We start from the raw sequence: 26,669 nt of genomic DNA on the forward strand, positions 1-26,669 counted from the left end.
CACAAAGACAATTTTCCAAATTCAGCTAAGCCTGACAATAATTCCTTGTAGAAAGAGAAAAAAAGAAAAAAGCTACTTACTTTCTCCCTGCTGAAATTCAGAGAAATACTGCATCAGAGCTTCTCCAAAAGTCGCTGTTTCCTTTTGGAAGGTTCCTTACTAACACAAATCGCCAGGCAACCAGTACAGAAGGGTTTACTGCAAGCTCCCATCTAACAATCAGTGGAAGCTTCTGGAAGTCTCGAAGTTCGTCATGTCAAAAGTGTTGTGACCTTTACTGTCAGCGTGTTAAATGCAATCAAGCCACTATAAAAGCCAGAGTGGTAAACTAAAAAATTGGATTACTTAGCTGCTACTCAGGCAAACACGGATGTGAACAGTCCTAACGGTTTCCAAGTAGTTGTCCACAGGATAAAGGTGCTCAGATGTGCAGATGTTTACTGGGTCTGATGTTTAAGGTTCCAAAAGGCCAACAGAGTACAAACAAAATTGTTTACATCAAATCTGATTGTGTTCATGAGATAGATTTAAAATTGCTAGATCGCCCTTCCCCCCCCCCCCAGCTTGCTGAAATTAAAGTTCATTTTAGAATTCAGAACAGGTACCCATCAATATTAACCTCATAACTTCTGGGGTTTTTTTACACCATACTTTCAAATGAAGAGAGTGGAGCAGGTACAATTCCAAAACATCCCCACTTACATGCTGGAGTTTATGAAGATCATATTCACTGAGTACTCTCAGTCAGCAAATCCTTTTCTTGTCTAGCTAGTTTAATGAGCATAACATAATGAATAACAAGCCAAAGGTCAGGATATCTCCTATTAAACAGGAACCTTCATCAGGAAATATGTTTGGAAAGCTGCTTTATGCTACACTGCTACACTGTCTAATGCACTTCTCACAAGGAAGCAGTGTGTTTTAATGGGATGACAGAACTCAGCAGTGGCAGAAAGCTAGAATAACAAAATTAACAATTTTTATAGCTAAAAAATCTTTATCCCTACCTAAGCAAGAATGCCTGCCTTTCTACTTCCTCTCGCTAACCTTCAGTCTGCTTAACACTAAACATGTAATTTCATTACGAGTTCAATGTCACTGCAAAATGATAACATACATCAGAAAAAAGGCTACACGTTTGTATCATAACAGGCACTGTATTGCTGTTAGGTTTCATTCTATATTTGGCTTTAATTTTCTGCTTAACAAGGATTAACTTTCTTCTCCTTTAAATGGAATATTATCATATAGAAGCTGCCTTCTCTTTCCATACACTAATAAGCTTTTCTGTCTCTGAAGTAGTAACATTTTTCCCTATTTTCATCCAAAGTCCACACTTTTATCTAGAAAAAGTATGACTTAGTTTAAGGGTGGCCAAAGTACGGCTCTTAACTGCAAGCAGCTCTCAAAGCGCTTCTAGTGCAGATCCTGCACTGAAGTGACAAAACAGGACCAAAAGCTGGACAGCTGGGCAATGCGAATCCCTGGCCACAGGGAGAAGCGAGTCAGAAGAGGTGCCCCAGGCCAGTATTATCCTGGTTGCTTTGGGATCTGAACGTATGCTCAGCCCACAGTGGCAGGAGTCTGGGGCCTCTGCAAAGCTCCTTTAGTCTCTTTCTCACAAGATGCTCCTGGACCTCCTCCTACTCACTTCTCCAATGTACACAGCTCTCAGACATACAAAGATTTTGCCATATACCAAACAGACACTCAAAGGTTGTCTATGCTTATTCTAGTACATTAGTTTTTTGTACTTCATACTTTACACATTCTATTGCTTACTTACTACAGAAAATTGAAAGGATAGCTTCTATTTCAAATGAATTTTTACTAGTTACAGCAATACTTCCACCTGTGATTTTAAAACTACCCAGTACAAAAGTGTGTAGTACCTATATTGCCACCAGAAAAATTGCTTTTAAACTGCATAATAATATTTGGCATGATTCCAGAGCTATTCTTATTACACTCAGCATTCATAACACATTGCAGTCTAGCATAATGCAGGGCAGAATCTCTAATACTTACAGCCAATCATCATCATAGCGACAGCAAAGATCTTCTCTCCATCTGTAGTCGGGGCAATGTTCCCGAATCCAACGCTGGTGAGGCTGGTCATCGTAAAATACAAGGAGGAGATATAGACTGAATCTTTGCTTGGCCCGCCTTCCCATTTCCCAAAGCCTGACGCATTAAACCGGTAAGGTGTTCCTATTGACATCCCCAGCTGATAGAGCCAGCTCTCAGGTCGGATTGTGTTTGTATCCTCATCGATAACTTCATAGTCTCCTATGCTGTACCAAATGCAGGCCAGCCAGTGCGCTGCAAGACCAAACACACACACCAGCAGGACCAAGACCGCTGCTCCGTATTCAATGTAATGGTCCAATTTCCGAGCTACGCGACCCAGTCGAAGCAGCCTGACCACTTTAAGTGAGCTGAAGAGGCTACTGATTCCCTAGAAGGATAAAGCACAATGGGCCATTAGAATTCAACATTAAGGCAACAATATTCATAACTGGCATTTGCAAAGAGAGGGGCTGAGCTATCACAAATACTTGTTCATCAGATAACAGCTGAAAAATAAGATGGTGAACCATGAAAAAGGTTAGTGACCTTTTCCAAGGATGGACACATGCACTCATCTTGATGCACTAACATTTTGTAGGCTGCTCTCTGAACTCACCTTTTCAGAGAGTTTGAATAAGTCTACAAATACTTTTGTAAAGGCTTGAAATGATAGCCTATTTATTGCACATCCAGTTGTGCAAGCAAACTGTCTCTGAGCATCCTGATGCTACTTTGAGGCTGACTGAAAATAAACGCGGAGTCATTGACCATTAAATTATACACGTCTAATGTCTGAGAGAATAGTAAGACATCTATTGAATTAATTCCAGCATCTGGAGCCAGGAACCTCTTACGGCTATTTCTGACTCTATCGTGAACTCTCCTTATGATCCTGGGCAGGACATGTCCTCTCATTTTTCAAGATGTAACACAGTTTGCAGTATTTAGCTCAGACATATCAGGAAGATAAATAAGGAAGGCCAAAACTGCTGAAAGTACCTGCTGATTTGCAGTTTTTCAGTGTAATAGCATTTCCTATGACTACTTTCCCACAAGTATTCACCCACTGAAAAACAGTCCTCTGACAGTTCTCTGATGGACTACAGAAAAGCTTAAGTATTTCAACTATCTCACTGTCTAATCCTCACATCGTTATTCTTTATGATGTCTTTGTTATCAATATAGTATTTCGGAATTGATGCTAATTTGGTTCCCATAAAACAGAATTAAGCCAGCATATAGAATTTTATATTGTAAATTTTTATACAGGTCTGCATTCCCATGCATAAGATAAATTAAAAATAATTTGGGGAACAAGAAAATCTGAATAGCCTTTCATATAAAGGCCCTTTTTTTCCCCCCCTACTCCCCCTTATCAAGGTGGTTTTCCTCCATAGAAGTCTGATTAAAATTTAAGCAGACTGGTTTAATGACTATTTCTGGAAATGCATAATTGCATACTTCTGGTCATCAGCTTTTACTGGAAGTTTGTTTATTCCTGCATAAAAACAACTTCGTCAGTGTCTCTGGCTGGTTCAACACACTAGAAAAGATGTTTTGTTTAATAATTACATAAAGCATATTGACTCATGTTCCCCAGCACTGCAGCGATGTATTTCCCTTTTATTTCATGAATTTGTCATGATTGTATTGATTCATTTTCAGAGACAGATGTAGTTTGTTACCTTGGAACACACTACCAATTTCAATTAACTATTTGGACAAGGTTTAACACAACTAGGGGGAGGGGAGGAAGAAGAAAAAAAGAGGAAAAAAAGCAGCAGTGCTTTAAATCAGAGATATCTGCAGAGATCTAGAAGAGACCCAGGTGATGCAATCTTTTCATGATTCTTTATGTCAACCCTTTCAACTCACTTATGCAAAAATTTCTTCACAAACTATGAACGAATTCCTACTTCCCATTCATTCCATACCTGGCTTTGTTTTTTTTTTGTAACTCATGGATCGAGACCTTGATGCCAATTCAAAGGAGAAGACACGAAAGCATAAGGCCTTCATTTCCAAGGGAGGGAACGCGGGTACCTCTGAGGACCCAATACGGAAATAAAAACAGTAACACTGGATATACAAGTCCCTAAGGGACAATAGTCTCTGCTTTCTAAAGATCTGCATTCTGACACTACAACACAGGCAATACAGGTCTTTTTCCTCAGCACCAGTGCCCATTTCTCCTTTTCCTCTTTATGAACTGTAATAGCAAAACAATATTACATTCCATTTTAAGAAGTCTCCAATAATTGCCACTTAACAGTTGTAGCTTTAGTCTCCAAGTCAAGCTTTTCATCATGTGGTACTTACCAGTTTCAGGCAACGAGAGGAAAATTTTAAATCCCAGCATTCCAAATACCGATTTTATTTTTGTTCAGAAATAGTGTGGCAGAACTTGTTCTATAAATTAAAGCTCATCACTGGGATTTTAAAAAAGAAGACGACGACGACGACGACAAAAATATGGATCCAGGAAGGATTTAAAAGCTTTGAAATTTGGTTAATTCTTAACTGACAAAATAGTAAAGGATTATAAGTACTTGGAAAAAATCATAGAAGGGGAGTTTAAATAACTGGATGATATGAAAAATGAAAATGCAAAATAAAATATTCGAAACAATATGAGAAAAGGTTAAGGCAAACCACTTTGCTTTTGGAGTTTCAAAAAACGATATTTTGAGATCATTATACTGTGATCTCAAACTGTTCTGTGAAATTATCCTAATTTCCCTTTGGAAATTCACAAAAAAAAAATCTGTAAAACATTACTAACGTGATAGAACTGTATCATTTAGGAGAAAGTGAGTCTACCAAATTCTGACCAGAGGTCGACAGAATTAGGTTTTTTGTACAAAAAGCACTTGCTTTTTTGCAGAAAGTAAATGCTTGATTTGTTTTTGTTGCAAGAATGTACTTAATGTTCTGAGTAGTCAGAATATTTCATGTGACTGCATTGTCACATGACAATGCACATGTCAAAAGTTCAGAAAAGGCAAAAAAATAGCATTGATTTTAATCTCAGCATTAACAATATTTTATATTTGATTTCCTTGGTGAGGAACAGGGTTTGTCTATTCTAAATGGATTGTTATTAAGAGGAAGAAAAGCCCAGGAAGATAATTATTTATGCAACAGTCTTAATTCCTAAATGACACAATTTCAAACAGACATAAACAATGGTAAGTTAATAGACTATTTCATAGATGATACAGTAGGAAAAAAAATCAGATCATTCTTTAAGACTTTAAAATAGCACTTTTGTCACTAAGTTTAGTGAGTAATATTCTAATAGTCACAGGAATAGATCTGCTGGACTCCAACTGACATTTTTAGATCACCACTTTCCAAAATAGAACTGTACTTTTTAGATTACGGTCCATTTTAATGCTCTTATCAGTGCAGATTTTTTAATACTTTTATCATACAGATGGCTCCAAGACGTCACACAAAAGAAAAGCCTGAACTCAATTTGCTTTTCTTGACATGTCCCGCCCTCTTAGCTCTGCTACTCCTACAACGCTTGAGAGGCAGATTAAGAGATACCCAAGGGCCTTCTGCCCAAAAGGAAATACATCAGCTCCAGTTCATAAAAAGCTAGAAAGCGCAGTACAGGTCACAAGCAGGGACCCCCAGGGTCTCTGCTCTAAAAGAGCGCCATAAGGAAGGAACTTCTGTGTGGTGGATGGAGAAAGGACAAGACTAAGCAATATCCCACAAAGCCCTACCTGGGCCTGGTTTCCTCAGGCACAGTTCCACCCATTAGCACTCCATCCAACAGATCCATTCCCCTGTGGGCATGGTGAATCTCAGAAGTCTGTTATATTGCCAGGGTAGAAAAGGAGTACTAATTTACTATATTTTTGTTACAGGGCTCTGATCCAGCATTTTCTCCTGTATTTGAGCAAAATTAAACTCAACTCATGATTCATTGAAGAACAGAGTTCCAGCTTAAAAAATGCAAATTGTTTAAAAATTGCTCGTCTAAAAACAGCAACAAAAAAAATGCACAACGGACAAAAATAAATAAAAAAAACAACTGAGAATTAATTCATTTTCCCTTCCAAAGATGACATAGGATGAACAACTTTAGGGAAGAATTAAAATATGGCTTTCATCCCCTCTCTCACAGCTCTACTAAAGGTAGGACTTTAGTGGTAGGCTCAGTCTGCATGGTAGCATTCACTTTTTAGGCCATTATATACTTTCCACATGTGCAGAAAGAAAACGCACCCAACCCAAGCATCAAAATTTTGTTCCTAGTCTCAAAGGAAGTGTAATTTATTTCCTACCTCCTATCTGTTTTAAAGAAGGAGTATTCAGTATTGACACAAGTCTGCTCTAAGTCATCCAACACTTTCCTCTCACGTGTAACAACCGAAGTTTTGGCTCCACCTCAATTAAAGGGAGAAGCAGGAGATTAAAAGCTAACCACTAAAAGAATGAGAACGAAACAGAACAAAAATAAATTAATTATTCATTCCAAAAAAAGAGGAGACAATTAACAAAATTTATCACTAGCATAAGTGAGGTAAGAGCCGTGGAAAGCAACGTCTCGTTTCTTGACATTAGATTCTTAATTCAGCTGTGCTGCAGCCTGGCTCTGCACATCCGCAGTAACATGGCAGCACTCTGCCATCAGGTCTTTATTAGGACTTTCCATTTTTGTTATTTGCCTCTTCTGATTATCCTAATTAGGTCTGAGAACATGACCTTTCCTACAGATTGCCATATTTAGCTGCCAACAGATGAGATAACATTACGCTCACAGGTCAAAAATCAATACCTAAACCCTCTGGTTACTGCTGTGGTTCTCAGTGTTGAAGAAAGCAGATCTCTAGACTCACAAAACTTGTCTTAGTCAGACATCTCAGAGCTTGGTTAGAATCCAGACAGAAGCAGCAACTAATCATCCGTAAGAGCACAAGGTGACAAGAGATGAAATGGCTGATTTTTCTTTTATAAACCTATGTCCGCAGTTCCCTGACACACACACACACACTCAGAAAGCCAACATATGTAGGAAATGAATCTTTTTTTTTTTCAATCGACTTCAAGAGGAAGAAGTAGGATAAAGATAACACATAAGTAAACTAAAATCTCATAAAGCGTTATTCCCCACCCCACACTAAAAAAACAATCAAAAATTTGCTCCTGACAGGCAGCTATCCACTTCCCAATATTTCTGATTCAAAGAAAAAGTCAGTTCCAGAGCTTTTTATTTATCTTGAAGAGGCAAAACATCAAGATAAGATTTAATGTTAGTGACATCTAACACCACTTCATCTTAAATTCTAATCCAATCCCTATTATGAAATAGACTATCAAGCAACCATTTAGCTACTCAAATACTTTTTGCTGTCCCATCTGACTTTCTGCCTCAGATCGATGCAAGTATTCTCAATTGGGGGAAAAAAACAGGTAACTGATCTAGTGTCTTAAACATGCTTCCCTTTATATGCAGTGTAAGGATCACTCTAACAGCAGCTTTTTGAAATAATTCAGAATCTAATAAATTCAACTAGCTCTCCTTGGACAAAGGCTATGACCATACATTACCACTGAAAATGTAATTCACCATTTTAATTTTTTTAGCCCTATACAGATTGAATAGCTTATGAGGAATACTGTTCTCTCTTTTACAGCATGATAACTCATGTCATACTTTTCAAAGCTACAAGAAAGTAGCACCCTTACTTATCTGTAACTTTGCAATAAAGCCTAGTCTGGACATTAGTAGTGCAGGAGAGGTGCTAACTGGCATCTTGACAGCCACAAGCAGAACCTCCAGAGTAGGCGTTGGGCAGCAAGGCATCCTTCTCCGGTATTCTCTTTTGGGAAAGGCTATGCATTAGCAGACAACGCGGATGTCTGAGCCACCAGGGGGTATGAACCTGGGGGAGAACAGGGGAGTAAGCAGAACTTAAATGAACTTAACAATTCAAGTAGGCTTACTGCACAGTATGGAATTTAATCCTAAAGTGGTTAAACGGTAGTAGAGCACTGCAGTGTCTATGTGTGACACCAACACCGTTTGGAAACCAGAGGTAATCTGCTCTTTGAAAGGCCAGCATAAAGGAGGCACTTCATTAGCAGCACAAAGGTTGGGCTTTTAAGGAGGGAAGTTAGAGGAAATTAATATTTGATTGAAAAAAAATGGGAGAAAATGCGTAGAGAAAGGAGAGAGACAAACTGGATTAAATCCTCAAGAAACTGAACAGTAAACGCTGCTCTGTCTCCTTGGTTTATCCCGGCAATCTGTTTTGCCCCTTTTGCGTTTCCTCATATATTTCTTCCACCTACCTGCCTGTTAAGGAGCAATTCCTGCCTGGCACAGCTCCTTGGGACCAGGCTAGCAGCTCGCCTCCTTAACGACCTCTCTTTTCTCTTGCACCCACCTCCTTTCACAAGTCGAGGCCCCCAGGCTCCACATGATGCTCCCAGCAACACCAAGGGACCCCAATAACCCTCCAGCGTTGCTCCCAAGGCCTCTGGCAGCTTACAGCCTACAGCACTACCTCCTGGGGCTTTGCCTATTTCCCAGAGGTCTCTCACCAGGGGATACCCAACCAAGGAGTCCTCTACCGCTGCCGTCCCAAGGCCTGTGCCCCAGTCTCTTGACTCTCCCCCAGAGGCAGCTGTGAGGAGTAACCCATCCAGGGTGGGGAGGGGTCTCACCCATCCCCTCTCACCTACTGTCAGCATGCCCCAGAACTGCACATTGCCCACCTTTCCTTTGCCCGGGGAAATATTTAGCTGCTCTGTTATAGCATCACTTTGAAATTAAAGCATTCCTAACCTATTTTCTATTAGCCATGGAAAAATATTCACTCATTACCAGATTTATCAATAGACTCGCATCCAAAACACTCCTAGTATTTCCCAATTAGATAGATCCAAATGGAACAGATGAACCACACAGCTTTCAAATTATAGCTATTTAAAGCCTAAAAGACTCTAAAAATTATATTTTTCAGTTTGCAAAATTCATCTAATCCAAAATCTTTCCTTTTTAGGCCCCCCTTCGTTCTACAAAACTGTAAGTATCATGATAACTTATTCCCTTGCCCCTTATTGCAAGCAAATGATGCAACAATGCTTGGAAAGTTGCATGCTTTTCAGTGTAGCTACTTCAGTGATTCCTAGAGAACTAATCTGCATTAGCATGAGAGACTATTCCACTAATTAATCTATTGCAAAAGAACTGCCTCACAAAGTTGCCAAGCATCTGACCAGCAAGACATTTGTTTTTTCCTCTCGCACAACTCACTGTTTACTTTCAAGCTACGCCATGCTCACTTAGCACTAAATTGCTTAATTTTCTTCTATTACTAGTGTAGTGTGCTTTTTCTGGGACTTTTTCATCACCATGAATTCTGATCTTTGAAAGCTATATGTCTTCTTTGTCTAAATACTAGCTTCTCTCCTATTCATACAGTTAAGTGAACACTAGATCATTTATACTGAATGCATCTTTCCTGATGATCTTTTACTGTGCTTTTATCTCTCTTCTACCTCAACTAATAAGAGTGATACATGGTTTTCAATTTGGTATCAGCCAACAATTGATCATATTGTTCCATTCAAACACAGATAGCAATTTTTATTATAGACTCCCTATTCCAGAAATTTATTTGGTGGTGACATGACTAGATTCCACTCCTGCCATGAGATTTCACAACAAGAGTGTCACATGTAATAAGTCAAATTTTTTCCAACATAAATTATATCTTATGGTATTATGCCTGAAAACCACAGTATAAAATTGCTCAAGCTGACACTGCAAAAATATGCTTCAACTTGCCTTTGGAATTCAAGGTCTTAAACCGAATTGTTCTTGGCAAAACTCGTGGAATTTTCTTTAAGCCTGTTTTCTATTAAATCTACTGATTGATGTCTGAACACAGAAAGATAACATTATCCCCAAAAGTAGGTGGTATTTCCTTAAGTGAGGAAAAATACTTATTACTGTAAAAAATTACTGACAAACGTTATTGTGATCACTCAAATTCAAAAGAAACTGATATCAGAGACTTTATGAGGGCTGTGTAAACTTTATGCCAATATTTTCATCTTAAACTAAACTAGAACATGTTCTATTGTTTTAATGGCAGGAAGTCTAAGCCTAGCACTAGCCTAGCACTATGTTTATGCATCAATAAATGTAATATTTTCTTTCTGAGGAGTTCTACAGCAGGTCAAGAACGTAATTTGTATTTAACTGCATAATCAGCTCACCATATAGAAAAGGCAGGAAAAGCACTTACAACTCTTCTTTCATTTGGGTAACAATGGGAATTGCCCTACAGCTTTTTTTTTTTTTTTTTTCATTTGCTGAATTCTATTAGTGTCTGAAAAGGAGATACTGTATTCTGTCTGTATGAGCAGCACCTGGGAGTACAAAATTCAAACATTTGCATATTTAAATCTATAGCTTTGAAAAAAGACATTAATTTTTTTTCTTTCCTCATCTATAGAACATGGCTAATTAGACTTGAGTGCCTCTTGTATTAATTGTAGTTGAATAACAGTTGCGCTGATTAACAGTTAATGAATCCAAAGTATTTTCATGGACAAAATATTCTCAACAGTGCAGAGAAGAAACTGGAATTTCAACTGGAATTATATAAACAACTGTGAGAATTGAAAATATCCTAGTGTTCCAAATTGCAACAAACCCAAAGAATTCTGAAGCTGCCTGACAAACAGATGTCACACTCATTTTGTTTCAAAATATATTTTCCATTATATTTTACAACGGAACAATAATATAAATCGCAAAATAACAAACTGCTTCAAAATGAAAAAAAAATCAAAATATTCTAAATGAAGAAATCAGAATTTTTCTAAATCAACTTCTTGTAAAAAATATCAAGCAACTCTCATTTCATATGTTGTTACCAATCTTAGTGTTGGAACACCTTAAAGAAGACAAAGATGACTTCATTATTAAACTAGCTGCTGCAAGAGCTAAGTGATGGGACATTCCCAATATTTTCCAAAGAGGCAAAAAGTCTGTGAAACACACTATCCTCACAGCTTTTTACTTCACCAGCTCCAGATCCTGTAACTCATGCAAATCAATCCACTGTATCCATCACAGGAGTTATGGCATTCTTAAGAACAAATGGGCTTCTCAGGTTAGCTCTTCCATAACATCCTCAGTGACAGTTCTTTTACAAAAAAATGACAGCAGGCAGAAAAAATAGTCAGTTTTCAGCTGCTTTGATCTCCCTCTGCAATAGGGACTACAACAAAGCCATGGTTATATTTCCTCTTGCTTAAAACGATGTACGGAAAATACTGAAACAGGAAAATGATAATTTAGAGTCTTTATCTCATTCTATGACCATTGCTGACACTGAGCATCATTTAGTATTTAGCATTTTTTAAGACTATTTACTGGAAGCAGTAAAAAAAAAAAAAAAAAATTCCAGACTTTCAATGTGAAATTCTCTGTCCTTGCAACAGCCAGGACCACCTACTGGCTCCAGTTTCACGGTTCCACGGAAGTTACCTTTAGTAAAATCAAAATAGCACCCGGGTACCAACTCAGTTTGGCCACTCCACTTCTAATTGGGCAGTGCAGCCCAGCAGCTAACTTAACGCATTTTTTTTTTATTTAAAGCTGGGAATTTAAATTCCCAGCTGTGAACTAATACGGTGCAGAGTCCAGAGTGAGAGAGAAGTAAAACCTAAGCCAGCAAGTCTGAAAGAGAAGGAGTTGGCCCACAAGGGAGTTCTCTACACAGCAGAGAATGAGGTATAAGCTAAGGCTTTTCCACCTTCAAGATTCTTTGAATGTGGCTTTTTTCTTTAATAAAAGGTTATCTTTTCCTCTACAGGCAGTTCACGAAACAGTGATCAGCATATACTGTTCTAAATCCTCACCTGATGTGCACTGCATTATTCTGCTGAAGCTGCTCGCAAACCCCCTCAGGTGCTGTAAACCAGTCTATGAGCCCTTAACAGAAGTACAGCAATTTACACCAGTGGAAAACTCTGCTCTAACGACCCTACAATGATTTATACCAGCTGAATGTCAGAACCCACTAGAGGAAAAAAAGAGGAACAGTCTTGAAAGGACAGCATGAAGAAGAATGTTTTTTTCCTTGGGCATGATAGCTAGAATAACTAAAACTAACACTGTTATACTGATTAAAGAGACTGTTGAAGAGCCATAGGAAAACTAAAGTACCAATCAGCTGCTCATCATAGCAAGGCAGCATGAAGACTAAGAACCTGGAGAAATTCAAGCTAGCATATAATTAATTTCTCTGTAGAATTGTAGAATCGCTACCACGAGTCCAAGCGCGTCTGTGCTCAGCTCAAGGGCTGTGTCACAGCCACTGGTACAGATATATTCCTCAGAGATGTCCTGTAGGTCACATCACCAGACTGCAGTTATGAAACGTCTCTCCAGCAAAATCATTAGCAGGTTGCTCCTATCTGTGGAGGGTGCGGCAGTTGTTTTCTTTTAACTTTCAGTCTAAATGCTGGATATTGCCATACCTCTGTGCCTACTGCTTTATCAGTGCAACAATAAAGTAAAATGTGAAAGCACTGCATGGGAACCTGCAGGCTGGGTGCATTTTGTGACAAACAAATATTTAAGGACAGGTCCTTACAAGGTTTTTTTTTTTTTTAAAGATGAACTCATTCGTGTTATTTCAGTCTGTAGCTTTATATAAAATGAAAGCCTCTCTAGGGAATTAAATATCAAATAACATTATGTTTGTTCCACTGCATCCAAAAGTTTGCCTATTTATCCTTAAGTCAAAGAGGAAAATAATGCTTTAAATGGATCTAGTTAAATAAACAACCTGTGTGGTATATTTTTACAAAAATAATGTGGTTTTATGTTTTTACCCAGACATTTCACTGTGTATATTTTTCTTTTAATATCTTAATTTCAGGACTGAGGTAGGTAGGTCTTATTTATAACGTAGTCATATTTTAAAGGAACTCATAAAAATTAAATATTGCAGGCTAAATATGAAACGCTAAGCAGTGATGGGCTGTGTATACATGTTACAGGTTTAGTATGCGTCACATAAATATAGACACATAACGGGTTTATGGTACAGATGATATAATACTCAGTTAATAACTAAGTGAACTGCTGGAATTATCTCCAAGGTTTTATTAACAATTCATTAACTCTTTGAACTCTTCATGCATGGAACCTTAAAGTAATATTTAATTTAGAAATATTTTCTTTGCAGCCTGATCCAGTAGGAAAATAAGCAGTTAAGCCAGAGCAGTATGGTGGTTTTAAGTGTCCGAATGTTAGTTCTTTTGCTGGCTTGTAACTTGTTCCCAAAGAAATGAGCAAGAAAGAATAAGGAGTCTAGATTTCCAGATTTCCCCCCGTCCTTTCTTCTAAATGTGAAATTATCAAACAAGCATCAAAACAGCATCTTTAAATGTTATATCTTCCTCTAAAACAAACAATCCCAAACAATGATGCACTGATCACCAGATATCTCCATGCAGTACTCTGTGAGGGACCAAGGAGAATTAGTCGGTCACACTGCCTGCCTCTTTGCCACCTGCTATATCACATTAAACCCAGCTGAGAAAAGCACATTGTACTTCCCCATTGTTCGTATGAAGGATTGCCAGTAGTGGATGTACCCTGTTCAACTTCAGTGAAAAAGAGAGGACCCTGCCCCAGGAAACTGTCTTTACTCTCCAGTTCAAGCTACTCACGGTAAGTTAGATTAAGTAGTTTTCCTCAGCAGTGTACCCACGTTCTGTTGTCTGCTCCTGCCTGTCCTCCCAAACTCCAAGAACATAGATTGAAGGAAAATAAACATGAATTTCGGACACCAAAAACCTCAGCTCCTCTCAATGTAGCTAAAGATGGACCCTTCTGGCTAGGATTTATCAGCAAACTTCTATGTGTGCTGAGGCCTGCTGCTAGAGACATGCATACACTAACGCAACCTATTTAAAAGCACCCATTTCTTTCTTGTCTTTCCTTTTACCCAAACACTAAGTAAAAACAAAATCAAGGGGTGGAAGCGGAACTAGTATACTGACCTCATCAACGTTCTCAAATGCATTGATGACATCATACGGCAAGCATGAGAGTAGATCGATCACAAACCAAGTCTTCAAGTAATTCATGCGGATCAGCTTTGGGTCAGAGATCACCTCTCCTGCTGGCCCCACAAAGGTGGTATGGAAATTAAGCACAATGTCTACCAAAAAAATGACATCTACAATGCTGTCCACTACTAGCCATGCCACATTGTTCTGTTTGGTTTTAAAGGAGACATTGTAAGGAACCAAAATAGCAGTGTAGAAGGTTAAGATCAGGATGATCCAGTCCCAGGTAGTCTTGAAAACACAATAATGCAAAATTATATGCGGTGGAGTCTTTGGTGCCTCTTGTTTGTACTGTGGGAGAATTTCAGAGCCCAGCTGCAGTACCTGTAGTGACAGAGATTTCAGGAGAAAACGGAAACATGCTTAATTTTCAATGTAATTTTGCACATTGTAGATTCTTGAACTCAGCACAACAGGTGATAAGAACACATGCCCACTAACTGCCTTTAACGCCATCGAACAGTAAGCAAGTCAGGATAAGTACTCTTTTAAATAAACCAGCATCAACCTCAGAAAAGTTATTTTCTTTAACGCCATTATTTTTTTGACACTAAGCCTAATGTGCTGAGCCTCCAAGATATACAGGGAAGAGACAGCTCCTTCCACAATCTAACTGATAAAGGATGGGAAGGAAGACAGTTGGGGGGGGGGGAGGGGAGGGGGGAGAGCAGCAACACCAGGAACAATACCACAACTTCTGACTTCCAGCCCAGGACCAATGTACCACATTGCTTCTCAGCACTTTCTATTTAACTCTTCACCACTGTCTATTTAACTCTTCACTATGCTATGTCTGAAATCAAGTTCTGCACCGTAATGTATCATGAATGCATGGGCTTTTGTTCCTGTTCTCTGTGTAGTGCAGGACTAAAACCCAGAGGTAGCTATCATTAGCCTCAAAAAACCATGCCCATTTTTAACTTTAAATTTTCACTGCGAGAAGATCAGTGTCTTCAACATCTGATGTAAAGTTAAGTTGCAGTACAGTAAAATCTCAATTCAAAAAGCACTACAGCAAAAGATTATCTATAAGCAAGTGCTTAAAAGTCTGGATCTCAAGCCAAGCACATATAGATAATATAAGATACAGTTAACAAGTGGACTGCTGGAATCATCTCTAAGATTTTATTAACAGCTCATTAATTCTTTGAACTCTTTATGCATGGAACCTTAAAATAATACTTAGTTTAAGAATACTTTCTTTGCAGCCTGGTCCAGTAGGAAAATAAGCAGTTAAGCTGATTAGTATTACAGTTTTGCATTGATCAGCAGTGTTCATTTTAAGTTTACTATCCTCCCCACACTGCACGCTCGTACAAAAAGAGTAGCATCGCGTCTCTAAATCTTCAGAACTAGAGTTCCTCTTACATACCTATGAACAGGATTTTCTTTGTTTACCTCTGTGGATACACACGAAGATGAAACCAGAAAAAGAACTTGTTTCAAAATAAAAATAAGTTTAATTTTAAATTTACCCTGGTGAAAACTGAAAAGAAGATGGAGGTTTGCTCAAGTGAGATGTGTTTCTTAACCCCAAACTCACAGAACTCTGGAAAACCATTTAGATCATGGTTCCTTTTTCACATTTATTTTCACCATAGTTCAGAGCAATAGGAAGCAGGGAAGGAAATTAAATGGCTGCCATCTCTGGGAAAAGATCAGATATTACAGCTATAACAGGAGAATGTCTTCCTTTCATGTTTCTTATCTCAGCCTATTAATGTCAATTATTTAGACACGGATTTCTATCTGCAGGCTTTTCTGAGTGCTTTTTTATTATTCTTTTTTGTGAACTGGTGGGCTTTTTTCCAACAGATTAAGTCAAAAGGGACAAAGGAAAACAATCAGCTACAAGAGTCCTACTTGGACAAAACAGCCTTAGATCAAGTTCCTTGCTTCTTTGAACCTCACATAATCACTTACTCTTGTGCACAACAGGGGTCAGACACTGTCAGATCACAGTCCCTTGCACGTGTGTAAATGATGATGGGAGCCGCAAGGCAAAAACAAGCCTGCTGACTTTGAGCCCGGTATGTTCTCCAGAAGAAAATTGGCATGACCTGCTTAGAGAGATCTCCAGGTTAACAAAGGGACAGCAACACTTTGGGGAAAAAAAAGGAAAACTTAATAGTTTTGTTTTTCTGAGTTTCAAGAGCCAAAGCAACGAGGGAAAGGCATGCTATGCTGAATCCTGGCAGATCAAGCCAGGATTCAGATATGGCCACCACAGTAGAAAGCAGTCTGCCATTCCTGAACCTGATTCACCTATGTTCTCCATGCTACAAAAAGAAGTTGCCTTGTGGTGAGAGGAGCTGGAAGCAGCAGAAGACAGAAGCAATCTCTTCTCCGAATGGAGGCTGTGCCAGCTGGTGCAGTCTCCCGCAGTCACTGATAGCGACTGGGAGGCGTACAGGTCGTGTACTGAGATGGGACATGTACACAGAGCAATGTTCCCTACGGGGCTCATTTGGAGTCTCAGCTACAAATATTAGGATGTCTTTTCTTGGCAAAAGCTTTAGTAAAAGAGCAGTATTGCAAATGGCTCCTGCCATCCCTTTTGAGCATAGCAGCTGTATGTGGATCAGTTAGAAAGCACTGGGCAACAAGGAGGATTTGCGTGAATACCAATTCTAACATAAGATCCTAAGCCTGAAATTTGCTCCACTGAGCAAGGAGAATCCTGTGCAATATTCAGTCAGTAAAATAACTGATGAGCAAAAGCAAGTGCTTTCCATCCCAGAGTAATGTTTTGGAGTCAGTTAACTGGATTTTAGTTCTAATGCTAAGATCTAGTCACTACAGGGAGGTCATACAATCTCTTTAAATTTATATAATCTCTTACAAGGTGAAACCATAATTTCTTCTTACACATATGGGAACTTAAGTTCTAGAGCAAGAATTGTCAAACGCACTCCATTTTGGTCACCCGACTACTTGTGGAAGTTTTGCATCCTGCAAACTAAAGTTACTAGAAAAATGTACTCATGTTTTCTCAAATATCTGAATAGTAGGAACAAAAGGCAGAACAATCTCTGTTTAGCAAATAAGGAAGAAGCTAAATCAAGGTATCAGTTATTCTGCTGTAAATCAGAAAAGATGTCAGTAAAGCTACTGGAACTGCATGGATGTAAGACTGAACTGAATGCACAGAAAAAACAGACTTCAGGTTTTGAATCATTAAGAAAATAAACAACTTTGCTGCCTCAGTGTTTTAAAATGTCATTATCAAGTACAAAGCACTCCTCCCCTAGCTTGTTTGAGATTCAAAAGGCTACAGCAGAGAAACATAAAAGAATCAATGTCTCCTTCCCTTTTTATTTAGAAAGTAAATGTACTCCAAAATACCTGAATTGTTAGAGACTTCATTAATATTCTTCCACCTTTTGAACTTCCCTGCCACCCCAGAGTTTCTGGTTAAGCTCGATCAGCAGCTAAAAACAGGTGGCCTTGGCTTCACCTGGTCTCTAAAGGATAGATGTGCACCAGCAGTGTGGGTGCAATTCTCAAAAGGGGAGTTAGGGGCAGGGCAGGAGATGGGAATCAGGAATGACATAGGGATGGCAATCACTTGCACAGTGGGGAAAACTACCTGAAGCAAGCCTGACATGTCTCCAATCTTTTGTTCAGGTGGGAAGGGCTTGACAAGTTGTAGCTCTGGCTCCCTTTCACTACCTCACTAATGCACACCTTGTAAAACCACTCCAGTGGCTTGCTGGCACTCTCACAAGGATGAACTATCATTTCACTGCCTGAGATGGAAGAAGAGCACTGGCTCAGCTCACACTCCTTCTGCCTGGAAAGCCAATTTCATTTACAGATTAGCAAAGGTCTTGCAGTCTCCAAGACTACCAGGCTGGGGCTTTCAAAGGCACCAAATTCTCCTTTTGATTGAAGGAAAGGGAAAAAAAAAAAACCCTCTAATGAAACTGAATTTTCTCAGATAACAACAGTGTGCCTTTATCATTAAGTACAACAAGAGAGTTCACTGCTGTGCAAAAGCAATTGAAGCAGCTCCACAGAGCTTAGTGCTAAAGCTCCTGATTTCGTGAGATTGCTGCACTGCAAGCTGGAAGGGGTCTTTTCTCCCCTTTTCACATCAAGGGCCACACAGTCTGACTATTTGTTCACCATCGTCCTAGACATGCACACCACCCCCAGGTAATCTGCGGATGAGGGACTATAACCCCACTCTCTCTGCACCATCCAGAAAAGCCAAGTAGATGCAAAGAGAAGTACCTGCTGCCCTATTCCAAGGTGCTTTTGCTGCACTCCTCCAACTTCTGGGGAAAACAGCGCCAGCCTGAAACACAAGATTCGCTGAAGCGACCAGGAGTGTTTACCCACCCACATGAACCAAGTAGATTCAGACTGCTTCTAAAGATACTTCTCCTCCTGGAGAGGAAAAAACCCCAAAAGATGCATATGAAAGTAATTATTAAGAAAATGTAAGCAACTAAATAAACCAGCATACTAGACTTCCACCCATTAGCAATGAGAAAATATTTCATTACTGTCATTTTCTAAATAATTGAAACAGCCCTGTTTTTGGAAGATTTTTTCCCACTGTGCAGTTATACTACAATAAAATAAATATTTGCTGCAGAAAGTTATTAATGGAAGTATTATTCCAATTACTTATGATTCATCAGCCACTACTGTTGTATTATCAGCAATTATTATTTGTGGTAATGATGAATGATGCTTTAACAGCTCTTTAAGGCCAGAAAATACTATTTCAAGAGCAGAAATGACAGATTTCATCATGGGTTAGCTGCATTCATTTTTTAACTTAACATAAAACAAACAGTTTTTATCCTAGATTTGTTTAAAAAAAAAAAATGGTGACTACATCACCAGTCAGGACTCATAGTATATAACTTCAACAAGTGGTTATAATGATTTATTTATTTTTAGGCCTGCATGACTGGAAAAAAAAACCCAATCATTATTTTCCAGCTTAATCTCTCCCTTTTGTGCTTGCAATTGCATATGTTTGCTTTCTCTTATTTTGCTTTTGTTCTCACAGGCACCCACACAAATTGTTCCCAGGCCAAGAGCTGGGTGCTAAGTCTCAACTTGAAATAGATTTTAGTGGCAGTTGTAAGTCCCCGGTAAACAGGGTTTACAATAAGAATAGTGGAATGTCCTTTATTAAGCAGTGTTAGTAAGCACCATTATAATTTTTCTACTTTTATTTCTCATAGCTATGGCAATTTTAAATTATGACATTGTTTTCCAGAACTGCCTGGTAAAGATACAGAATGCACCAGCCAATCTCGTGAGTGCAAAGGACATATGCATTGTGCAGTGATCAGGAAGAATGGTTCCTACAATCAGCTCCTTAGAGATGAAGCCACAAAAACATTATCAATTACTTTTACTATCATTGCAAATGTACTTTCAGTTTCCTCACACACTTGCATTAATTGTATAATGAATTTAAGCACTTTCCGTATGATTGCTATTACGGAACTGAGGCTAAAGAAATCTACACCAATTGGTGAAAGTCAGAGATTGAGGCTTAAACAGAAGCTATTTGTACTATCCATAGTCTGCCGATAAAATAAAGTCGTTTGTCGCTAACATAACACCTCTCTTTAATTTATCATAAATAATAGCACAGATTGTAAGCCTTTGTGGCAGGCTCTTTTTTTTTGTTTTTTTTTTTTTGCACAACACCTAGCCCCACTCAGATTCTAGGATAGAGCTGGCTCCTCAGCTCTTCAAAAATATAACAGCAACATTAATGATCTCCCAATTAATGAAGAGCCTTCAGGGGCAAACAAGATTGATATGAGATGCCACAGTGAGTAAGAAAAGTAAAAGGATGCATTTTAATTTGAACTTAAGACTTCAGATAGGTTACTGCAGAGAGAAAGAAAAAAGATTTGAAAATACAATGGGGAACACTTAGATATCTCACTTTGAATATTATCAAGAGTTCTTTCTAGAATAAGAAGCCTGCCAAACCGTATATCTTCAAAGGAAGAGAAGTGAGCTTCTCTGTATGATTATCTGCACTCTGCTTTTCTCCAGTGCAGTTCTATTGACTTCAGTAAAATTACAGCAGATATACAATGAGGTACCTAACATCACAGTTGGGGCTAATGTTCTTTTTAAGATAATGACTGCAATTCCACACATGTAAACTATATAGTTGCCCTTTATTATTTGTAATGAATCCACGAGCTGTACTATTTGCAAAGGCTTGTTGAACACATCGGCCAGCAAGAAGTTTCAATAGTGTGTAGTCTCTTAGATCCACACTGAGGTTTACTGAGACAAAAAGAATAACCTCAGACAGAGCCTTTGCCTTGCATTCTACTGCCTACATTCTTGCATGAACCAAAACTCATGGGTAGACATCTAAAGAGAAGGAAGGATTGTTTGCTGCTACACCTTAAATGTTTTAGAGGAATGCATAGAACAGGGCAGACTATGGGAGTTAAACAAAGGAGAGTGCCCCAAATTCTAGGACACTAAAAAGAAACCTCAGGGTGAAAACACGATAATCACGTGGCATTCCTACAGCATAGTGTCCATGTGAACGCCTGACCCTCCCCTACACTAGTACGATCTAAGAAGTTATTTCTGCCTTCTTGCCAAAATACTCCCAACAGAAATCAGTTTTCCATTCTTGAGGGCATCTGTATTAAATATGGAATAGGTTAGCTCCTGTCCATGGGCATTTCACAGCCACATGTGATAGCAGCGCAGCCTTGGGCAGGAGCTGTCTATCTTGCATAGAAACCAAGATGTATACAGGGGAAGAATAACAAGAGTACTGACTCTGCAGAGATCCCACAGAGCCCATTAACAGATTACAGCTTCAGCTATATGGCAACATTACAAACTACTGTCAAGAGTCACAGCTGCTCTGTTGTCAAGGCATTGACAGCAACAGGTGATACAGGAGTGCCATATTATATTGGCCTGTACTCTCATTAGCACCACAGCAAGATTTTTTCTAAGCTATTTCTGCACAAAGGATACCCTGCTACTGGCCCAGGAGACAGCTGCGGGAAACCTGAGACTGCCTCTCCCCCTCGTGGTGAAAGCCCTAAAGCCCTAGCACTTCAGGGAGCCTCCTCTCAAAACTTTGACTCTATTTAGGTCACAACGTTTAATTTTCCTAAATTGTCTGCAGTGCTGCTTACGGCATCTTATACCTGTTCTGTCCATAAAAGCAATAGTTAAAACAAAAATTTTAACTAGTTTGTAACACTCGTTGGGGTCCTACTAAAAAAACAAAACAAAACCTGTAAATAAAGGAAAGGACTGGGACACGTTCTCATGGAGCACACTTCTAATTACCTTGAGTCACGTTCTCCCAAGAGCAAAACGAGGTATAAGGAGCTGTTCATTTAGCTATTTTTAATATTGGAAGAATTTGCAAATCTAATCTATAGTGGCTGAGTAACAGCAGGGGACGAGGGAGCAGAAGATAATAAAGATGTGCACTCAACAGTGCATCATCTTCTGAAATACAGCTCTTCAGATTTCACGTGCTCCTTCCTGCTTTCTCAGCCTGCCAACACCTTCAGCCTCTATCAGAACAACCCTCCAGAAATTCCTTCTGTATTAGCCATAGTATTCTCACCTCAATTTTACACAAGTGATTAGTCTAAGATCCTACTAATGCTGAGATCCCAGAAAAAAAGGAAAAAAATAAGTCAAAAGTATTATTTTAATAGCTATACCATTATAAGATGTTGTTGACATACGGAACCCAAAAATTACAACTAGTTTACATAAGGCCTTTGGGACAAGAATTTCCATTCCATTGTCCCAGGACACACAGCACAGCACAGCACAGGTGACGTACCCCTGAGCTCCCGTGCCTGACACCAGGCCTTGGATTTCCAGGGCAAAGGGCGACGGAGAGGACTCGGCTTACACAGAGACGATGCACTCACAAAGGGTAAGTGCACTTCTTTACGGTTTCTCAGGGAAAGAAAACGTTACCTCAGCGAGTCGCGAATGCTTGTGAACGTTCTCTCCTTTCTGCACGCTTGGAGCAAGCTGCTGCAGCACACCTCGGCTGCTTGTGAGGGCACGGGTCAAACGAGCAAACTTTCCCCAACCTTGAGAAAACATGGAAGATTATAAACATTACAAAGCAAAACCTGCAAGTGTACCACATAAAGCCTCTAAGAAAAAAAGAAAAAAAAGTTTAAAGCAGAGCAATCTGCTTTTGCACTGATCACAAGGGAGTATAATTTAACCGAACACCACAGAAAAGCAAGTCACAAAAGAGATGTCAGGGTGGTAAAGTAATAAAATCCATGACTGCAGTGACTTTGTATTCAACGGCTCTACAAGAGTGTTGTAACATGAATTGCATTATTTCTAAGGATAAATGTCCCCCTACAATAATCTTTTATAATATTCAGTGGCCAGATTTGAATCTCACACCACTGCAGAAGACACTCCAGGCTAATCAGGATTTAAAATGAGAATCAGGCACAACGAGAATTACATCTGCCTATAACAGAAGTGAATCTGGTCACAGATGTACTGAGCCATGTACTGAGCATAGCTCTCGTATAAACAGAGAAACAGACATCACATATTTAAAAGCAGAACAGATGAAATGAAACCAAATCATTTATTTTATTCTCTCTAAACAAAAACAGGGAATATGGATTTCTCAACTAATAAAACATTTAGTAGATTCTGTCAGAGAACTCGTGCTGAATTTTAATTCAGAATATTTTTTACAGTCCTTTCAAATACCCTTCAAAAAGAAGGCCTTGAATAACAGTCACAAGAGCTAGTTGTAAGTATGATCTTTATGAACAGTACTTTGCCGTAACAGAAAGTCAGCCAGAACATGCATCCAGATATTTCTGGTACTCTAAAAGAAAAGTATCAGTGCATTTGGTCCCAACCTTAGAAAATGCTAGCACCACCTAGGAACTGTTGAGTAATCTCACCTCCTAATTCAGCTGAGGATGATCAGCACTTTGCAGATTCAGCTCTCAATGGGATCCTGCTTCTGGAAAAAGTTCGCTCCACATTACGGGTTCATCACCAGAACAAATGACACTATTAGGAGTGACTGTTTTTATAGACCAGTTTGGAGTTTAGCCTGCAAGTTATCTATGACAAGTACAAGGATTTGGGTGGTTAAAATATTGCCTAGTACTCTGAACATATCCTTGTTTACACCTCTGTGATGGGAGTTTGCAGGAACATATTTGCTAACCTGAGAGATGAGCATCAAAAATAAGCAAATTCTATGAATCTGCTATTGCACAAAATCTCCCAGGGCAGACCTGAAAAGGCAATTTGGCTTTTTCTCCTTTAAAAATATGAAAAAAAATCCAATTACTAAATGGAAGAACCAAATTTACCATACATCTCCAAAAACAAGAACAAAATCACATATTTTCTTAGGCCTTAAAGCACATTTTAAAGGAAATCTGGAGCTAGTGATTTAGTAGCTGAGCTGAGTAGAATTAGCTAACTCCTGGCAGTATTCAGCAACAAGTGGATTGTGTGATTTCCATCCAGGCCAGATATTTCCTGGAAAGTTCATACAAGTTCAGCTTCTATACAGGAGTATTTCTCAGAGAAACAAATCACCTTGACAAGTCCAAAAGTGAGGTCGGCTAATATCTGCTGTACACCCGACTCAAAGCCCTTGATTTTTCACAATACATCTCCACAGAAGTCTTTTTTTTTTTTTTCCTCCTTATGATGATAAATTAATAGAGAGTATTCTTTCTCCACTGTACATGAAGAACTCCAACTACAACCAATAGGCTGAGGCCTAAAGGCCTTACTAATTTCTTGTTAGAGCCAGTAGAGGTTAAAAAAAATGGATCAGGTGGGAGAAACCACTCATAATGGCCAATCTTGAGTTAATATAAATCAGAATAGCCATTGGGCAGCTAATGCAGCTACAACAATTTGTCCTAACCTAAACTTTCACTTTGATGAAACTTTTATGCCAGTATTACCGCATTTACTTCCAGGGAGTCACTCTTGTCTTACAGGAGCGAGGGAGAAGGCTATCAGTGTCAGTGGATTTTCACTGATGTAAACGTAGACTGACGAGGCACTGAGGGGATATAAACAATATAAATATCCAAGGGGATATAAACAATAACCCAATTTTCCAAACGTGAAAGATGTGCGATACAAATAGAGCGTGTTTACTGTATATGAACACGATTAGCCACACCAATGCTGACCATGGTGCTGAAGCAAAGGGTTTCGCGTGCAGCTCTGAGCCTAGCGAAAAAGGGCTTTGCTTGCAAGTGCAAGGCCTGGAAAGAAACAAACGACAGAGTTCGAGGTTCGTATGGGAACTCCAGACCAGCCTCCCTTACCACATGCCTGGTATCTTTAACACCAACTAATATGGACAGCCATTTTCACTAGCCCAGAACAGCCTGATAGGTACAGCATTTTCCTGGAAGATTCAAACCTCGATTCAAATAAAGTCAGAGAACAGACTCCGAGTATATATTTTCTTTGTATCATTGAGTTTTCTAATAGCTGAGCTATCCAGATATAAACATAATGAGCGAGGAGAGAAAGCATGCTTCCTTTCCTCTCCTGAGCTTTCTTACACAAAAGCCATGAGAGTCATCTCTGAGGTTTGTGGCTACGAATGCTGAGCATCTGCAGGTTCCTCACCCCTCCCAGGAGTCATCTGCTTTTGAAAGCTAGAGCTTAACCTATTCCACTGTCCTCAGCACCTCCTATAAGCACCCGCCATGCCCCGTGTGTTGCAGATCTCATTTGTGGGTGCCTAAGTGATATGTAAATGAAGTGTTCCACAAATCAGCACAAGATCTCTTACCTATGTCCTCCAAACTCTGATCTGGAAACAATGTAATTGTACAGGCAAGAGACTGCTGAGAGGTAGGGCTTTTTAGGTTGGACACAGTGCCTCTCCAAGATGATTACACGGCTTTTGCATCAGTGCTGACCTGCATCTAGCAGGCTAGGAAAAATAAACCTTAACTCCCTCTGTATGTTGGGTACAGCACCTGGGAGCCCAGTTTGAAATTACACATTCCATTATGTGATGAAATGCCTGAAATACAGTGAAACATACTCATATCACCGTGGCCATGTCCCAGGTTTATGACTCTCACCTTTAGGGCAGGACACTCTCCTCATATTGCCCTTTTTTTTTTTTTCTTCTAAATAAAAGGAAGAAAGAAAGTACAATTATGGTGGTACCACACAAGAAAATGAAAAAGAGAGAGAGAAAGACAGTATTAATCCTATTGAATGATAACTTATCTAACACTGCTGAAAAGGTAGCAGTCCCTGTTGAATTTATTGCAATTTGTCCTTTCAGAAGCCTGAAGGAAGACACAGCCTACAAGAAGTCAGGTAATTATCCAGTGAAGATAGGTCACATAATTGCCACAGAAGAGAACATAAACATTAAATACTAAAGGTCATGGAGCTGGTTACAGAAAGTAGATGGAGATTTCCACAGTCAAAAACTAGGTTCCAGAAATGTGTAGGAATATAGGGCTAGGGACAAGACGATATGAAGTAGGAGTTCTTGGTGATATCCCTACATCCATTATTTTCCCCTAGAAATAAAGAAAATATTAATTAAATTTAAAACAAATGACCATATTTGATTCTCACAGGCGTACATATTCCTCGAAAAGTCAAGAGCTCACATAGCATCAGAGAATGCTTGGAATCAGGAAGAAAACATAACAGCTGCATGCCCACCCCCAGTTGTGATTACTTGTGCCTCTGTCTTAGATTCTAACCCATTTTTACCATTAATCGGTCTCCCTTTTTAATACTCTCCCTGCATGTTTTCTGCAAAGCAATCAGAATGCACTAACACATTCTCTGCTTCAAAAGGATAAAGCACTTTCAAAATGAAGAACACTGACTTCAGCTGTCCTGCACGATATGGTGCTCTTAGAGTCTTTCAGCATTTCACTGCAAAAAGCTGAACAGAAATTGCTCGTGAAAACATCAAAGATGACAGACATGCTAGATGCCTGCCACAGGGACAAAAGCTATCCCCAGAACTTTGTTTCATGAGGAAATATGGCAGCACAATATGTCATTGTGATATTTAACTCATCAGGACTTTCTTTAAGATAGGAAGCTTCATTTAATGATCTTCTTAAGCTGAAGAAACCCATTTTCTGCATTTTGAGAAAAGCAGGATCTGTTGATACTCAACCCACAACAACAATTTATTTTTCAGGTGGTTTCTTTCCTACCACTCTCTTCCATTTGATCATGGTGACTCGCAAATTCAACCGTTAAGAACTGTGGGAATTACAGAACCCTTGTTATGAGGTTGCTGATCCATGACTTGCACAATCCCTGGAGTTAGAACAAGCAGCCACTGCCTGCTAGAGAATAAGTTAGTCTGCTCAGGTGTCTATTGCTACAAGCAATCAGACAGCCTGCTTTCCCAAAGAAAAGTTGGAGTGCGAGCAAATCAGCATTCCAGCTGTTCTCACCTCTACCCAAAT

The 26,669-nt window shown here is 39.2% G+C and overlaps 1 protein-coding gene across 6 annotated transcripts in view; it reads right to left on the reverse strand.

Moving 5' to 3' along the window:
- The window catches only part of KCNH1 (potassium voltage-gated channel subfamily H member 1), a 191,101-nt gene that overhangs the window by 135,635 nt on the left and 28,797 nt on the right, over positions 1 to 26,669 (reverse strand). For 5 of the 6 annotated variants that reach the window (XR_011140411.1, XM_068939748.1, XM_068939746.1 and 2 more), the window contains exons 5-7: positions 22,156 to 22,274; positions 14,122 to 14,514; positions 2,029 to 2,458 (exon numbers count right to left, since the gene is read on the reverse strand). Coding sequence is in view for 5 of the 6 variants with exons in the window: in XM_068939748.1 (XP_068795849.1) it covers positions 2,029 to 2,458; positions 14,122 to 14,514; positions 22,156 to 22,274 (942 nt within the window). In the remaining variant the exon portion in view is untranslated. The remainder of the gene's footprint in view (positions 1 to 2,028; positions 2,459 to 14,121; positions 14,515 to 22,155; positions 22,275 to 26,669) is intronic. The other variant, XM_068939747.1, reaches the window with a different exon arrangement.

This window comes from Struthio camelus, chromosome 3 (genome assembly GCF_040807025.1).
Source record: "Struthio camelus isolate bStrCam1 chromosome 3, bStrCam1.hap1, whole genome shotgun sequence".
Lineage (NCBI taxonomy): Eukaryota > Metazoa > Chordata > Aves > Struthioniformes > Struthionidae > Struthio > Struthio camelus.